The sequence below is a fragment of the Oculina patagonica genome, chromosome 3 (genome assembly GCF_052425735.1).
Source record: "Oculina patagonica isolate OP01 chromosome 3, crgOcupat, whole genome shotgun sequence".
NCBI classification, from domain to species: domain Eukaryota; kingdom Metazoa; phylum Cnidaria; class Anthozoa; order Scleractinia; family Oculinidae; genus Oculina; species Oculina patagonica.
Genome location: NC_135760.1, coordinates 11,737,417 through 11,756,439, shown reverse-complemented (window position 1 = coordinate 11,756,439; position 19,023 = coordinate 11,737,417). Strand labels below are relative to the sequence as shown.

Sequence of the window (19,023 nt, the reverse complement as noted above, 5' to 3'; positions counted from 1 at the left end):
TTTCCCTGTTTTGGTTACAAAACAAAAAATCCCCGGCTTTATTCACCTAAGACGTTTTCAGCAATGTGTTTTTTACATGCAGCATTTCATTGTAGATCACTTCGTTTAAAACAGTAATTCGTAAACAGTAGATGTAGCTGATAGAAAATGTTTCTAAATGCTGCAAATAATAAATTTAGATGCAAAGATGATAAGTTCTGGCTGAACACTTCCAAGCTGCTTGTAGAGTCATAAAAGTGACGTCATAGTGGTGACCTCTGTAATACGCAGACCCCACGGACACTTCGCTCTGTCCAATCGGTGTCCGTATTTGAGACGTTCAACTGTACAGCTAATCTTTTTCCATTTCTTTCGGTGGACTAGACTCCCTCCAAATGTGCCTCGTCTCCATGCTTGAATGGTGGCAAGTGTGTAGAGACTTGTTTGATTGATTCACTGATCACGTGCGAGTGCAAGTTTGGAACATATGGTGACAGCTGTCAATCATTGAAAGGTGGTGTACTTTGCTTATTGATTTCAATGACGTCGCAACAAAATTCGCTTATAAAAACGTTTGAGTATGAATTTGATTAACATATGCCCCAATGGTCACGTCAATTTGGCAGACAATAAGTATTTCACCAAATGCTTGCGAATTCAGTACAACAGTTATTTTTACAGACTGATGCTTCTTTTTATTTTGTTCTCACTGGATTGTTCAGGCACCTAAAAAACGTAAGGTAAATTACATTCAACTTGACATAAAAGAAATCCCGGGGGGGGGGGGCGGGGTACTCAAGTTTTATACGGGGAGGCTCCGCCCCGGTTACCCCTTACCCTCATATCCTTTTGACAGATTGTCCCCTTTCGTATACCTTTAACTGAAAAAGGTAACCCTTTCAAACCTAAAAGACGTGACGTAGACTTAAAACAGGACGTTTTCTTGTCATTTTCATGTAGCGCTTAATAAATTAAAATAATACAGCCATAAATTGCGTCCGTTCGAAATATTTTAATAAGGCCCTTTTGAAACCTAAGTGACAGATTTCCATACCCTTTCATATACCTAAACTCGTAAAATCCCTACCCTTTTATATACCTGAAGCCTTAAAAAGGTACCCCTTTCGGGCCGAGCCTCCCCGTATAGGCCATTATAGGGAGAAAGAAACACACTTTTTAAATCCGTAATTATATAACTCCTTCTTTAAACCATCTTAGGCCTAGTCTAGTTAAAAGTCATAGTGCGCGCCTCTTCAAAGTCCTAAACCTTATCCTTTAATTTATTTTTGGAAGATACCTCTTTCACATACTACAGAAGTATACTACATCTATTTTTTAAACTTTTCACTCAAATAAAGTACTTAGAGGAATCTTTTGTCAATGACAGCTTCTCAACCAAAATGCAACAAGCATTAAGCTTAGGCGGAGTACCATTGGATCTGTCATTGGACATTTTACAATGAAAGGATTTTAAAAATATTTACGATGACATATTTTTGAATACACTGTTTTCTCCTCAGATAATCTGTTTAACTATGACATCATATTTCCAAACAAAAGCGTAACCACGTTTGCCGCTGTAAGCATGGGAACGACAATTACGTCATTCACAATGTGTATGTGGCTTCAAACAACCGATCCAGGTTCTTTTCATCTGTTTTCTTACGTCACACGAAATCACCATGACGTCGACACCAAAGAACTTTCATTGGAATGTGAAACCAATGAAAACTGTACATTACTCATGCTACAAGAAAACAGGTGAACACACGTTATGTTTAGGCTCTTACCGATAGTGCTAGCACTTTTTTGGCATTATTTGGCTTCGCGAACATTTTTTTTTTTTACATTTTATCCCAAAAAGCACTGCTAGCATTATTTTGGATTTTCGACTTATTATTTGTATAACTTTGTGTTAAAAAGCACACTGTCTGACTTTATTTTTGGTGTTCAAAGCCTCCCAGATGCATTTTGTCCTCATTTTAGTCAAAGGAGCCGAGGAGGCCTGGGGAATAGGTTTGATAGGTCAGCGGTTGCCTTCTCGAAACCCAGTCCATCACACTCGTTCCAAGATGGCGTCATCCATGTTGTCATCGAGGAACAATGGAAGTTAGGCAGCCAAGGCAGAAAATGAAAAATGTAACTGAAAATCTGAAAAATGTAATATTCTATGTTTAAAAAAATCCGAAAAAAGTGAGCTTTTTTATGTAACCCACGAGCACTTTTTAAAAAAATTATCATTATTTTAGCACTTTTTTGGCAAAAAACAAGCAGTCCGGCCGGCTATTCAGTAATCAGGCCATTTTACCTAAAAGGGACAGTGTCATAAGAAGTCTTCTAAGTTTTTATGTAAACCATGCTAGAACTGCGAGGGCTCACTCACTGTTTAACAACATAGCCCTTGAACAATAAAAGAAAGGCATAAATTCATTCAACGAAATGAATAAATCCTATCCGACTGTTTTTACGTGATTTTCTTCCAAGTAACACTGTCAAACTGAACTTGAAAACGACGGCCGAACTTTTTCAAGCTTTTGGCCACTTTTTTTCTATCCGCCCGTAGCCACACCACTTTTGACAATTATCATGAATAGCACGGTGTATTTTGGCAAGGTCAGGCCACTATAAGTGGATTTCCAATTAATATTAACACTTTCATTGGAGTTTCAAGTGGCACTAAATCTTGGTGACATTGCCCCTTTTTGTTTAGAAGACTCCTCAAGACGCTCTTTGCTGTCTTGGCAGCTTAAAACATCCACGATGACACTCAACTGTCTGTCTTTCTTTCTTTCTTTCTCTTAATCATATTTAACATTGGTGCGTATCTGCAACCCCCAAAAGTTATATAACAAACAATACTGCAAGGTTGAAACTACGTAAAAAAGTAGACTTTGCGAGACACCAACATGACCAGAACCGACAAAGCAGGGTTGGAACCGTGGACAGCTGTTTCGCTCTTATTGGGACTCGTCAGCAGGGTGTAGCAAATCTAAATGACGTTAGCTAGGGGCTAAGTTTTACTTCCCCAAAATTATGTTTCTTTGACAGAGAATTAAGTCTGATATCATTGAACGATGGGAAATGGCGTCATGTTTGCCTGACGTGGAGTAGCGCTGCAGGAGACTGGAACGTATACTTGGATGGAGCATTGAGAGGCAGTGGTAGTGGCCTGGGAACTGGACTGTCATTACACGGAAGTGGAAGACTGGTACTGGGTAAAGACCAGGTCAACACTACCAATGCCGCCAAGTCATTTGTTGGTAATATCACTCAGTTTAACTTGTGGGACCAAGTTATTGAACAATCGACTATAAAGAATATGTCTCGATATTGGATGACAAGAATCAAATGATTGGAAATATTACGTGTTGGAGTGAGTTTCGGAAGGAAATTACTGGGCATGCTCAGATTGGATTACAGTCGTCATGTAACACAACATGTAAGTTATAAGGTTATATAGTTATAAGTTATAAGTTGAAACTAAATACCGTAGTTTTGCGAGACGAAAACCTATAATACGGAATACTACAATGTAATACCGTCTCATATTTTTTGCGTGTTTTCTTGACCTTGCATGGCGATATGACGTAATAAAAGAACAATGAATGTGTAAAATATATATACTATTTATTTTCGCGTAAAAGGGATAAAAAAATCCAGTTTTATGCAATTATCTCCAGAAATCCCCGCTGGTTCCTCTTGGGGAGGTGATAATAGGTAAGTATATAATGAATAACAGTTCTCAGCCCATAACTAATATGCCAGAAATTTGCTCCAAACCTGGTATGATGACGTAACTAGATAGAGCCACGAGCACCTTAAACTGATTTATCAAGCTGTTCCTTTCTTCTTGTTTATTTTGATCGGGTGTTCGTTTTTTATCAGTTGTAATCACTACGATATTTTTCCTTTATAGCTGAAGAATCAAGATTTATTCTTGATTTTCCATCTGCATCCGTTAACAACGTGGTTATTCGGAACCCCTTCATGCCATCTCTCAGTGCAGGAACAATCTGCTGGTGGATGAAAACTTCCCACGACTCTTTCAATGTGTTCTCTTATGTTGCCTCTGGTGAGCTTAATCCAGCAATCGAGGCTTATTTTGGGTCATCTTGGAGGTTTCAGCTCAGCTTAACCCCATCAAAGTAAGCTTACGACTGTTGACTCTTGATTGAACTAAGTTAGCCTGCGTAGCAGGCGCCTGTGTAGTTTTTGAGCATGCATTTAAGAAACGCGAAAATAGCAGGTGCCTGTGTAGTTTTTGAGCACGCATTTAAGGACGTTCGCACTAATTGTTTATGCGCATCCCTACTGCGCACGTAATTCATGTCGCAACGCCATGCCACGCCATACATTGAGCGCGCGCGCTGAGTAAAATTTCTAAGAACATATAGGGTGGGTTGCCGTTGTGCTCGCTTTGCTTGCAATTCGCTCTCTTAAATGGTCGGTGACCCCTACTTTTTTCTTAATGGACTACTTTTGTTAATTGATATCTACGTTTTGTGAGAAAATAAAAAAAATCTATCGAGTGGAAGTTTGATTTTTTTGTCATATTGACGGTTTGAATTCCACTTTTTGAGCTTTCCATTTTGCCGTTCGACAGTTTCAAATTCGTTTTATCAGGGTTTAAATTTTACAAAAAAGATGGCAAAACTAAGAATTATTTACGCAACAGACGCACTTCTACAAAACGTGATTAAGATCGTTAGCCTCTGTTTACTCATCTTCGATATTTTTAACAATAAACCCTGCAAACCATACTGAATTAGCGTGCGCCAATTTCCCAAATTAGGGTAGTTTTCCACACGCTTTTTCTCTGAAACGAAGTCGGTGGACCCCTACTTTTTTTTTGCATTTCCGACACAAGTAACTCATTATCTGACCGCAGCAAAAAAAATTAAAGAAGTCTATCGAGTAGAAAATTTTTGCGCGAACGTCCTTAAGAAACACGAAAGGCGCGGACGGCCACGTGAGAGAAAAATGGGAGGTAACAAGATAAAAAATAAAAGCCTCTTCCCTCGCGTGGCCGTCTTGCGCCAGGAGCCCATCAACTGGAGCCTCCATACGTACTGTACCCTTGAGTCAACCCTTTCCCGTATATTTTTATTTTTAGAAACACACTTCCCGCGAAAACATTGCTCCTGTGGTCAGACCACATGCAGCGCAGCTAGAGCGACGATGTAAAAAAAAAAATGGCGGCCAATGTCGTACGCACATTCCCTGTCCGTTTTCCTTTAGAATTTTTGCTTCTTTCCTGATTTTACAGCCGAGAGAGCCTGGTTTTCTCGTGAATGAATAACGGTTAAAAGTTAATTAATAAACCACTTTTTTGTCCTTGAAAATGAAGTCAGTTTTAATATAGCATTGCGTTGATCGGGAATATGTGATTGCTTCAGTTGCTTGTGTTGAATCTGACCAATTTCTGGTTTGTACCCCCTTTTTACATGCAGTGTATTAGACGTAAACAGTACTGTGAGATTTGACGCTGGATTTTTAAGATCTATTCCTGAACGAAAGCAGAAATATGGGCCGAGCTGTGGCGAACGCGTGTTCTTTGATACGGCGATGAACACTATAAACGCGATGACTTCGATGCAAATTTTGACTATCCGTATGCTCCAAGATCCAGCCAATATAAAGATCATCATGCTTCGAATAAAACCTCAGGAAAATGATATGTGTTTGTTTCTTCTAAAGTTCAGCAACTGGAATTTAGCAGAGATCGTTGAGTCGCTGTTGCAGAGGTGAGATATTGCGATCTTAAATTTTAAAATTATACGCGTACAGGCCAACGGCCTGAATGTTACATCTTTCTTCGGTTAGAGACCGTGTGATCCGCTTATTTCAATCCCCGTACATTTCTTTTGCTTTGTATTTTTCAAAGAGAACTCTATGCCTGTACTATCTGGAGAATTCTAAACTGAGCCGAACGGGTCGTTTAGCCGGATCGGCTGTTTAGATTTTTATTCTAATGTTTGTCTAGTGCCTTCGCCACGAAGGACCAAACCTGTCAACCCTTAACGTTCACAAGCTAGTGCTTGTCTGAATTATTGCCACTCAGAGTTTTGAATGCCTTGTAGAATTTGATTTGTAATGTGTTGGTACAGGCCAAAGTGCGTACCTTGATTATAAATTTATTCCATTGATACGTTCGTTTGGTGTGAGTGTATTATCAACCCAGTAAAATTTATTGTTCACAACTACGATTAGAATCGATCAGCTTTTATCTAGTTGCCTTCTTATCGGAAGAATTACACGGCAAATAATATTGACCGATCTGTTGCGCCTATCCATTCTCTTTTCAAAAATATTTGTAATTTAGCAGTTGCGAGATCGGTCTCGGCGTTTCGAATAATTGCTCTTACTTGTTTGACAGACTTGTACAAAATTCCGCCGTTTTTAAGTCATAGCATTACTTGAAGTCTTCCTTCGAAGAAATACTGAATTTAGAGCACGACAAGGAACAACATTCTGCAGTCTTCCCTTCTCGTTTCGCCATTGTTTTAGATATCACAGCTTGCGTAACCACATAGTCCATGAGCCAATTCGTAAAAAGTGGCTGGAAAAGCAATTTCGTAGCACCCCCAACCGAACAAAGTTTCCTTGGTACCAAATTAAAGCTACGGGCCTAGTGTTTTATATTCAACTTGTTTCCAGCCGCGAAAATGGAGCTCAAAGGAAAAAACGAGAGGTTTTTATCAGGGTGTGGGTGGGGATAACTTTAGAACATTCAGGTCGGTGTATTATAACAAGGCCCATATCTCCCACCCCATTACATCAAACTTTACTCAACTTGCAGGGATTAAACAATCGATCATACTCTTTAACATAAGATGCGTTGTAATTAATTAACTGTCACCATAGAGACGGTTGCTAAGGCCTATATAATAAAACAATGACACTTCAAATCCTGAGTTTCAGAATAGAAGTTAAATGGTCACGCCTTTAATAAAAGTTGTTATAGCGCAATGAAAGCTATAATTGGAAGAAATGTACAAACTTAACTTCTCCTCGAGTTAAAAATTCCTCAGTTAGCAAATATTTCCTTGCATTTTGAGACATTTAGTACCTTAGCAACCATTTGTTTACATGTAGACTTTTGAACAGCTGGGACGTAAAAGTAGTACGATCAGCTGAAATATAGCAGTATTTCAAAAATTATTGCTGTTTGGGTGATCAGTGGTCATAATAAAATTAAAAATATAGTTGTATCTTACCTTTAAAATGTTAAAATTAAATTTCGGCAACGTTTCTGTTGCCTTCCTCAGAATGAAATTACTAAAAGAATAAATTTAAAAGTTTAAAACTTCCGACGGTCCCTAAGGCATACAATAAGTGGCAAATACGCTTTAGGGAAAGGCTGGCGTTCATCAACAGCTTCGGTGTTTACAGTGGAATGCAAAGATTTTAAAAATAAGCTTTTGTTTCGGCTGCAAACGCCTCGTTCTACAAAGTTTGGATGAATGTCATGTCCAGTGGTCTCCGAGTGCTGTTTTATAGCAGACTTGATTTTTAACTTGATTTTTAACCTTGTAATTAGTTTTATTTGAAGACCTCCCTGAAAACGACGTCATGTGAGGGGAGCCTCCTCTTTAAAGATTATTTTATTCTTTTTAGACTCATTATTGCCTCGAGTGCCAGGTTAGTTCTCTGCCCCTCGAGAGTTCCAGGATAGTTGACTTTCACCAATGTATACAAAAGGACACGATTTGCATTCCACTTTATATACGATGCCAGTAACTTGATTCTCATGTGGCTGTTCCTTGGGTTTTCTGAGAACATCACCAAAATCAGCCAATTCGCTGATTTTGTAACCAATCGCACGATTAAAAAAGTAAAACGAGAGCATGATCTTCAAAACTCATTTTTCATGGGTGACTGTCGAGTATAGTAAAATGTTATATTGTATATATAAACAGAGAATTACGATTGCAAAAGTTCCCAATGTTTTTTTTTTTGCATTATTCTGTATCTGTGGTTTTTGTGGTTGGTACCTATACTAATTATCAATACTATTATTTTGTAATTATCTAATAAGATTATTGCTGATTATATTTGAATAAGATAACAAATTTTTGCAGCATCAATAGTGAATGCCATTTGCACAATGTTCGAGTATCATTTTCTTGACTGTGTGTTTCATTTAGAGGGTTTCGAGTGCCTTTGTTTATAAGCTTTGAATATTTTGTATGTACAATGTAGCGACTTGAACCATATTGCCTGCTGGTAGTAAACCAAACTCAGTGAGGTAAATGCCTTTGCCACGTTAAAATGTTAAAGGCAATCTGTGTGTCTTTAACAATAAGACTTATAGAAGTCATTTTAAACCTGTGCAAATCAGGAAAGATGAAGTGTTTAGAGTAATGGAAGGATGTTAGAGCGAAGGTCCTAAGGGAGGATATCACAAGAGGTGCTATTGGCCATGCACAAATAAAGACCACGCGACAAGAGCTGATAGAAAAAAGTGAAACTCTCCTCTTAACCAGCAGCACACGAGGAAGTGACCAATGAGCCCGTACAAAAGCGCGTCTGTCAATCTAGTATCTTGGTAACAAATCCTGACAAATGCCACCCTCGACACCCCCACCAAACTGAAGCTGTAAACGTTTACAAATGCAGTGAAATGAAAAGCCGCGGAGACAGGAGGCAGGGATGTAATTCTCAAGGCAGACAGAAATCTCATCGCCAGACTTCTTGTTATTGGTCAGACTCCAGATGAAAATCGCAAGGTATATCAGAGACGTGTTTGCACACCAACTAGGCGCGCTACCTTGGTCTTTAGCAGCACTTAATGGATCACTGCTGGCAAAGACAAACAAAGCCGTTTTGCCTAAACTGCTGGATAAAAATGTTCCGTGCTGGCGGCTCTTTACTACTTTCTACCTTTTTTATCATTGATACCATGGCTGTGATTCAAGCAATGACATATGTGCCAGACAATTTCAGTGCATATAGTGCTATTAGCCGGGCATCAGTACCCTGTAATTTCAATCAAAAATGCTGAAAGAAGCAAGCGCAGTCGGGATGGACAGACTGTGGAGATTAGTAGCTCAACAGCAACGTTGCTCATGACATTGGAAGACATTTCTGAGCACTGGGAAGACTTGCCTGCTTCATTTCCTTGCTTAGCTTGTGAATGAGCAAGACATTCGTATTCTCACAAGCTAGAAGGACGTGTTTTGTACGTCACAGATGGCTCCTTGTGTACAAGACTTACGGGAAGCGATGGTCGTGTTTTGCCAACGGCAGTCCCAGAGCTTTATACCGAGCAGGAAGAACTGGGATGTTTTTGCACGTTCTGGATGCATTCACAATGGTCATCGACGATTGAGTATTTAATCTTCTGATGCCGACGTGGAAGTGCTCGCAAGCCATCATCAAACAAACATCCCAGCAAGAATTGCCATCGTAAGTAGGACTCAGAATCATTCACGAATCGTGAACCAGTGTTTGCAATCAGTTAGGGGAAGTAGTATGTAAAGTGCTTCCGGGCCTTCATGCACTGACTAGCTGTGATTCGGTTAGTGCCTTCTCCGGCAAACGGAAAATGAAAGCTTTTAAGCTAGTTATATTAAGGAAATAACAAACTACGAGAACTAGTTCTTCCCCTTGGCCACGATAATGAACATGTGAGGGATAAACATGAAGCAGATGTTGAAGAACTTGTGTGCTTTTTGTATGGAAAGGCAGGGAAAGATGTTAATCAAGTTAGATACCACTTATTCTGCAAAATGAAGAATTACAGTCGCACCACCTCCATAAGCCACTGAATGTCTGCCCTCAAGAAACATATACAGCAACCTTACAGGCTTATATTTGGAGAAATGCTTTGGAGGCAAACCCGACAGCCCATAATTCAGTTGGTAACGGATGATATATAAAAGGATTAGGAGCTGAATATTGATTATACAGACCAAGCTCTAGCACCTGAGGCGGTGATGGAGCTGGTTTCAGTGTTGTGGCTGCAAGGTACAGTGCCAGAGTCGGCGCTGATCCTGGAAAAGAAGTGGTATGCTTTGCAGAGATGCATGTCTTTGCGAGGACAGTAGTTGCACCAGCTGTTCAAGCAAGAAGGACATAGACGGGGATAAGAGCGACCCCGAAGATACTGACTTTTAATTTAGTTAATACCTATAATTAATATGTGTAGAAAAACACATTTTTTTTAGAATTTGCGACTCCATTGGAACGTTTGAAATTTTCTTTTTTATGTACTATTTTTCAAATATTGTGATTCTTTATACATATTGTTAGATCTTTTTCTTTTCAGGACCTGCATTGATATAAAAATGATGCAGTAATCTTGTTTAAATGTGTTTTAATTATAATTATTGTTATCATTTTTATTGTTATTGTTATTATTATTATTATTATTATTATTATTATTATTATTATTATTATTATTATTATTACTACTACTACTACTACTGTTATCATTATCATTATTATTATTATTATAATAACATTTTGAGTGTCAAAGAATGATTAGAGCCATCGGAGGCATTATCAATAGCATTTTGTATTTACCATCATTTCTGTAAATAGAAGCTGTCGTTTTGTTTGAATAGGTTTCTCCCTATTTTTAACGGTTCCTTATTTCTTCATGTTTCGCGGAATTTCAATGAGTTTAGGAACATATATGAACACAAAACTGAGATGGGTTTGTGAAGTTGATATACCAGCTATTCGTGAAGTACAGTATACTCACCATTCCGTATGGTAATAAAGAACAACGTTTTCAATAACCTTGCCTAGCAATCTTTGCCATAATGACGTAACTGGTACAAAAACGACTACATTTCATTCTAGCACAATATATTTCACTACATTTTTTTCATTACCGCTGTACTTGCCGGATATAACCGTGCAGTGTGCTTGACAGTGTGCATACTGTACACAAAGGTTTGCATGTAAACAAATGGTTGCTAAAGTATTAAATACCTCAAAATGCAAAAAAATACTTGCTAATTCCGAAATTCTTCACCCGTAGAGTAGTTTAGTTTGTATATTGCTTCCTATTTTAAACCTTTATTGCGCTAATACAGCTTTTATTAAAAACGCAGCCATTTAACTTTCATGCTGAAACTCAGGATTTGAAGTGTCGTTGTTTCAATAAATAGGCCTTAGCAATGGCCTCTATGGCGTCCGCTAATTCATTAAATAGCATCTCATATTATAGAGTATGATCGATTGTTTAACTCATCCAATTTAATGAATATTGGTGTAACGATGTTATAGATATCAGCATTGTTATATAACACCGATCTAATATTTCAAATTTATCCCCACCCACCCCCTGTTACAAACACCTCATTTTCTTCGTTAAGCTCCATTTTTACAGCTGGAAACAAGTTGAATATAAAACACTAGGCCCTGAGCTTTGTTTTGGTACCAATGAAACTTTGTTCGGTTGGGGGTGCTACGGAAATAGATTTTTGAGGTCCTGGCTCATGGACTAACAGCGGAATGCGACAAATGATTGACAGAGGTGCGAAAACTCCCGCGAGAGACCCCGGGAGATGAGTTCTAAAAATAAATTAATACGGGAAAGGGTTGACTCCAAGGGTTAGTATGGGAGATGAAGGCTCCAGTTGATGGGCTCCTGCTTGCGCCTATCGCATTTTTCACACGTGCGCTAAAACTACACAGACGCCTGCTACGCACGCTAGAACTATGTAAGACTTTTTTAGGGTTAGTAAAGTCACGGTGGACGGGCGTTCGTGAAAATCACATCACATGAAGAGAAGTTTTTATTGATTGGCTCTGAGCTTCGTCTCTCACCAGGTACCCGACGATTGAAACCTCGAACTTGCTGGCGCTGAGATCTTCGTCTAATTTTTATGCAAAAATAAAATAAATTAAATAAAAATTGAATGACATTTTTTCGCTTTGTCCCCCCCCCCCCCAAAAAAAAAAAAAAAAAAAAAAGTCAAAGCTTTTGTAAGCGCCCAGGAAGCGTCTACTTAAGAGACATGTCTGACAAGTCTGCATATGGGGAGGGGGCTATTTATGACTCAGTGTCTACTTATGGGAGGAGTCTGTATATCCATGTGTACAAAATGATAAATAAGCAAATTAATTGTTTTACATTTTAGACTTGTATATGAGTTTCCGCCTATTGGAGACAGCTACTGGCATCACTTCTGTGTAGATTGGAATTCCAGCACGACTGTTTGGCATATTTACCTAGATGGTGTTGTGCAGTTTACGGAAATAAAAAGTCAAATAAAAGATTACACGGTACACGGTGGAGGTGTTTTACACCTTGGTCAGTTTGTATCAGATGGAGCTTATGATCCAGAAAAAGCTTTCATGGGAGATCTTAATGGGTTTAACATCTGGACAAAGGCGCTTTCCGCAAGAGCTGTGGCAGCGTTAGCTAGGGAGCCTGGTACAGAGAGTGGAGATGCACTTGCGTGGTCCATGCTGAGAGAGGGAATCATGGGAAGTGTTGAGATCTCTTATAACAATGACATTGAACTCACGGGTAAGCTGTGCGAGTTAAAGCTCCTTATGTTTTGAGAACGTTGAAGTTAATTAACATATCTCAATAAGCAATTTCTCTAACTAAAGTGGTAGGCTGCTGTTGTTCGACATTGATGATTTAAGAGGGCGTGTGTGGCAAGTAAAATAACACTTTCCATTTTCCTATAAAATTACTTTAGATGAGACCTATTCTCTTTCTTCTTCTTTTGTAGCAAAAGAAAGCGACTACACACTCAACTTTTCCAAAAAGTCAAACAACAGCTATGCTATTGCAAGTTATAAAAATGTTGATGAACTGAAAACAATTAGCGCATGCGCGTGGATAAAGACGACAGCGTGGTCTGGTGAACTCACCATCTTTTCTTACTCAAATGATGTCCACGTCACAGCTATTGTGTGGTTAATTATCGACGGAAACACCATTCAACTGAATATCAATGCATGGGATATGAGGTACATCTAGCATAAAGGGAAATGGTCAAACTATTGTACTCAGACAGGACCCACCACTTTGAAAAAAGACAGGTGGTCTCTTCATGTACCTCCTCCCCCCTTCCCCCCTTCCCAACACTCTATCAGGAGTAGAAACTAAGAAAAATATTCAAACCTCCGTGTGCCATTTCTCCAGCAATGCAAGCTTCATGCACACCTAATATAAAAGTTTCAATTTGAATTTTGGGATCAATAAATTTTGTCCATTTGGCTCAGACAGGTGGTGTCTTGCATAGCCCCCTACCCCTACACAATGTGGGTCCTCGTCGAGTACACTTGTTATAACCACCTCCCTAAATCCGAAATAAATATTTAGTTATTATTGGATGCGGCTGACTAGTAAGAAGAATTACCGGTACGCAGATCGAGGATGTAATACTATAACTGTAATAATGTGAGTAGAAAACGACCTCTTTAGTAGCCATACACTTAAGCAGAGAAATAATCCGTTGTTTTTGGTGTGTAAGCTTGGTATCTCGAAGGCAATGACTAACTTTCCTTTAGTTCGATACAGAGTTTTGAAGCGTTTTCACTAATAAAAAACACTTCCGAAGTATCCGTTAACGATTTCAAAGTTTCCGTTGTCCGTCTAAGAGAGGTGTTCGTCATATAGGCAGTTTAGTTACAGTAAAATAACTGAAAAACGGCATTACCAGGCAATAAGGCACACATTACCAGACAATAAGGCACACATTACCAGGCAATAAGGCACACATTACCAGGCAATAAGGCACACATTACCAGGCAATAAGGCACACATTACCAGGCAATAAGGCACACATTACCAGGCAATAAGGCATACATTACCAGGTATCCGTCTTATAGAGGTGTCCGTTAAGAGAGAGTTGACTGTAATTTGGTATCAGGATAACACTCAGTCTTACTACAACCAAAAGTCATGATAACTTTCAAGTCGAGATCTTTACCAACGAGCATTATATTGAACGATGATATATTATGGTAAATTTGATCTTTTGTAGTATGTTGTATTTTATTTAAGTGATGAACTCTGCTTATACGAATCCGAATCAGAATTTTTGTCTGGTCGCTCACGAGGGCTAAATAAAGGCAAAGGAAATGACCAGTTAATAATTCCTGAACAGGGCTGTATTTAGCACGAGGCACGACGAGGCACTTGCGTCGTCTTGATTTTAACCTAAAATTTTAAAAAAAAAGATTAGTTGGGAAAAAATAATCCCCAGTTGAACAAGATTGATTTTTGTCAAGAAATACCTTACAAAAAGTGTTAAAAAGAGTATCAGAGCTTCTAGTTCTTCAAATTTCCTGGAGGGAATATCCTCCAGAACCTCTTAGCAGGATTTTCCCTCGTCTATGCCAAAGATCTGGTTACAGCCCTGCTTACGGGAGCATTTATAATTAATTGTAAAAATCATTAATTATTCATAAGGGTGCAAACCAATCCCAGTACCATATTCAGATCACATGTACATAACTGTAAACCCCAATACAAATCAAACAATAGAATTAACTTTTGATACAAACTCCTGCTCAGCTAATAAGTATTCATTAACTTTTGATACAGATCTAAAAAAAAAACTTTATAAGAGTACTGATTCGCATAACAATACTTTGTATTCAATTTATTGTTTTCATTTCACAAGTAGATCTGTATGGGCGCTTACAATGGCTCGCCTCCTCCCTGTAAACGCCCATACAGATCTCCCGCTCATATTTTATCTACTACTTACAGAGTTTGAGTGACACGGATTTTTACGTACAATGTCGATCGCTTACTAGCTAGATAGAGTCGATACTAGAGTGGTCGCTGGGCGAGTTTTGATTGTATTTCTATTTTTCCTTTACTAGGCTAGCGGTCTCTGTTGACTCTAATTTGACTGATGGGAGTTGGCATCATATCTGTGTGAGCTGGAGGTCCGTAAGAGGAGAATATCGCATTTACTTTGATCAGCAACTTCGACAAGGAGACGGGTACAAAACCAACGAAAAAGTTCAAGGTGGTGGAAGATTTATCCTTGGGCAAAAACAAAACTCTTTAGGTATGTCTTTTAGAACTTATGTGTAAGTCTGGTTTATGAATGAATATTAAAGTAAAGCACACTAAAACTTCAGCGCGAGCATTAGTCATGATGCGCATTTTTCGTGTTTCAGTGTCCTTGTATTTGCTTTACCGTTCGGAAGAGGGCGCAGGGCACGAACAAGAGCCTTGTTGGCGAATCTTCGTTGAGTTCACTCAAAGGGTGCTTTTTCGTTATAATAACACATGCGCTCCTACTTCTCTTGCTGAAAGTTGTTACGCCAGCATGACGCAATCAGCCACTTCTCGGAGAGGACTCCCCACACCACCCTTACTAGTACTTGTTTCCATATAAAGCCCTAGCTAAACGGTAACGCAAGTATTCGCAAGTTGAACTTGCGTACAGACTTTCGTTGGGTGGCCAAAAGGACTCGCAAGCTTAGTCACAAGTGCCAGCAAGTTTGCAAAAAAATCCATTTAAAATGCTACGCGCTGCAATTAAGTATTTAAAGTTAACAGTAAAAAATGGCCTTGCGTTGGGTGGCCAAACTGTGAAAAACTTGCGTTGACTTAAGTGGAAATTTGATCTCGACCAAAGTGAACGCAAGTCAAGTCAGTCAAGTGCACGCAAGTCCTGGCCAAACGGAGACGCAAGTAGACGCAAGTTGAAAACTTGCGTCTACTTGCGTTGCCGTTTGGCTAGGACTTAACTTTAGGAAAGAGCATTTAGCTTTGATGAATGTGGAAATGCCTTCGAATAACAACTCGACAAACAGTTAAACTCTAAAATACTCTGGTCTGACATCTGCAAGGGTTGCGTCCAACGCAGAAACGGCAACACGAAGATGATAAGAATAGCGAAAAGTTATATTTAACTACGAACAACACTTTGCTCATAAAATAAGAACTACAATTTTTACATCGATTTCAACAGGACAGAATGAATTTGACACATCCAAAGCTTTTGTGGGGGAAATCACTCGAGTGAATGTCTGGATGAAAAAATTAGAGTTACCATACGTGGAGAACATGGGGAGAGGATGTGGTCTGTGGAATGGCAACATGATTCGTTGGAGTGAGTTGAAATCCAGCCTGGGTGGAGATGTTCAAGTTATTCCAGGCTCTGAGTGCTTCGTACCAGGTAAGCGTTCTCGTCCCCATAGCCCTTTCGTTTCCCTTAGCAGGCTGGGCCTTGGCACGAGAAAACGAAAGGGCTCTGGGGACACAGGATTTCCAGTCCTAGAAACTAGGACTTTCGGTCTTCATGTATGCAGTCACGATGTTTCAAAAGAATGTATGAGAGAGTCGTTACGTTTTTGACTTCCGTTTAGAAATTCTTTGTTCCAAACAACCAATAAAAAAAATCCGAATTAATTCAAAAATTCCCATGTCCCCAGAGCCCTTCGTTTTCTCGTGCCTAGGCCCAGCCGGCTAAGAGAAGCGAAAGGGCTATGGAGACGACAATGACCAGGTAAGCTCATAATTTTGGCAATTATAAAAATTACTAACCAGAATGCTAAAAATCGAAGGCGTACTTGATTCTTCTCAATCGTTCCTTATAAGAAAAAAGTTAGACGGGGCGAATATTGGCAAGGAGGAATCATTCCTCAGACCTAGTTACTTGAGGAGAGAAGACTGGGCATGAGTCAGCTTTAAGACATTTTGTGTAAGAGGGGGGGGGGGGTTAAAAGAGGGAGCCTTAATCCACACAAAAATAGGTCCAGAAGACAGTTGTATTTCTCTTTCTTTTTGCACGTCTCTACAAAAAAGTAGCACATATACCAAAGCATAGATACATACATAAATAAATAAGACAACTTGTTACGTCAAAGTATTTTACTTTCTTCATCAATTGTCTCGGCGCACAATCGTTGGAGGGAAACGCATGTTGAAGAAATAAAGAATTATTAAAAATCATCTTCAAAACGTCGCTTTCTTTTCTTTGTCATTTAGATATCAGTGTCCAGGAAAGACGTAATGCCATGTGTCAAAATAGCGTTTCTTTTGAATGCCAAGGATTAAACAGTTTCTCGTTGTTTGACTTTGCTAATCTGCACGGCTCTGAAAGCGGAAGACGACTGCGATGCTACAACGAAGATGCATTGACAGGCAGTGACTTTCACTACCGTAAAACATTTGACAAAGGAAAAGGATCAACATGCGCTAAGAGCATGCCTCAAGAACTGATGAACATAACTCGTTAAACTTTGTGTGACTGTGATGTATTTTTAAGACGGAATCCATCAGGAAATCGAGTAATATTAATTTAAGTTGGACAAAAACCGAGTATAGAATAGTTTAAATTCTATTGCGTTATTTTCTACCCTTCTTGAAAGCTAGATGTAAGTAATTATCGTGATAACACCAACAACAATCTTTTATCAGAGCCTGAGAAAATGAATTTCAAAGTTGACAAGAACCATGTAAACTATAGGTAAAATCTTACTTGTATATATTTTGTAAAAACCTGTGTAAAATCGTCTTTTAAGCGATTCAGTGGAATGCAGTGGAACTTCGAAATTTGTTTTCGATGAGTTGTTAGAAATGATTTCTTTTGATAAGATACTTGAAAGTTTGCAATAAGATGTAATATAATTTTGTCCAATTAACACTCAAAGTCCTGGAGGATTCCGTCTAATTAATTTAAATCCATAGTATACCGCAAAGGCAAACATTGCACGTATTTACCACCAGTAAAAATAACAAAGTTTTCCTGCTGTTGTCCCTGTTGGTGGTGGTGCTGAGGAGGGAAGAGGGGGGAGGGTGAGCGATGGGGGGGGGGGGAGGTGAGGGTGGCGACGGTTTTTTGAACTTGTATTTTTCAGTAATAAAGTAGAAGGTAAAGAGTCCCTAGCATTCTTCACTTTTCACATATACAAAATTAATATAATATCCTTCCATTTTTAAAAAGAGAATTGGAGAAAGAAAATTATCTTGGTAACGAAAAGAGATACAAGGTTGTGTGACTGACAGAAAAAGTATAAGAGAAAATAAGGGGACACTTAAGGTGATATAAGCAGTGAATTTTACTTTTTTACTCGATTTTACTTCAAGCAAAAGAATACAGCGAAGGATTGATCCAGATATCACTGTAACATTACATACTGCGGGTCTAGAGGAGGGGCCCAAGAGGCCCGGGGCTCCCTCCTAATTTTTAGGCCAAATAGAGGAACGTAGGATCGAGAAAAATTATTTTCGGGAGTGCCCCTCCCCCGCCTTATTCCAGGGTCCGGATAATCGGTCCCCCCACTTATCTGAAGGTTTGGATCCACCACTGGTTACTGCTATATATACTGTATATACATACATGAACACAACAATAGACTTTTGAATCATTTGAACATCTTAGAATATAAGTGAAACGTTTAAATTATAGATGGGTTAATATTTATACCTAATCGTACCTTTTTGGTACGCTTCGGCGGCATATCAGGCGAGTTTGGTCGAGCCATGGTTCGTATTTTGGCGAGACGCAGTCGAGCCAAAATACCCATGGCGAGACCAAACGAGCCTGATATGCAGCCGAAGCGTACCAAAAAGGGTACGATTAGGTATTTACCGTACCCAAATTCAGCCAAAAAATTCGGTTATATTTAACGCTCTGTTGAAGCCATGCTTGCCAGGTACGTAGTGCAAATTGTGTTGACCTACTTGTGTTGATACCTTTTTGTTCTTCAACACTTTAATCAAGTTCCTCTTCTGCCTTTTGTTCCACTCGTTTGTTTGGAGTTTCATTCTCTAAATTTTCAAAATCAAAATGTAGCGAAACATGTGGAAATTCCAACTCCATTGTTTCAGTCTGAATGTTTCAGTACTCGTCGGCAAACATCGCGCAATTGGCGAGCGCGCTCAAGTTTAGTTTTGGCGGGAAAGTTTTTCTCCTTTTACTATCGCTTAACACCAGCTAAATTTAAATTACGAGGTTCTGTTTTATTGGTAAAACCTCTTTTCAATTCGTCGCTCGGTAACACTACTTTACTTCAAAGTGACCGTGATATGGTGGCATATCAGGTCAGTGACTTAATATCGTAGGATATCAGGACAGTAGATCGCGCTTCTGATTGGCTACT

The 19,023-nt window shown here is 39.1% G+C and overlaps 1 protein-coding gene across 1 annotated transcript; it reads left to right on the top strand.

Annotated features, from left to right (window-relative positions):
• Positions 1-1,663: 1,663 nt before the first annotated feature.
• On the top strand, positions 1,664-17,468 carry LOC144645643 (uncharacterized). Its single transcript, XM_078505202.1, has 8 exons — positions 1,664-1,740; positions 3,028-3,418; positions 3,896-4,124; positions 12,075-12,466; positions 12,678-12,918; positions 14,785-14,975; positions 15,888-16,094; positions 16,907-17,468. The coding sequence occupies exons 2-8, from the start codon at positions 3,328-3,330 to the stop codon at positions 17,155-17,157; spliced, it is 1,602 nt and encodes a 533-aa protein (XP_078361328.1). The 5' UTR covers positions 1,664-1,740; positions 3,028-3,327; the 3' UTR covers positions 17,158-17,468.
• The last annotated feature ends 1,555 nt before the right edge of the window (positions 17,469-19,023 follow it).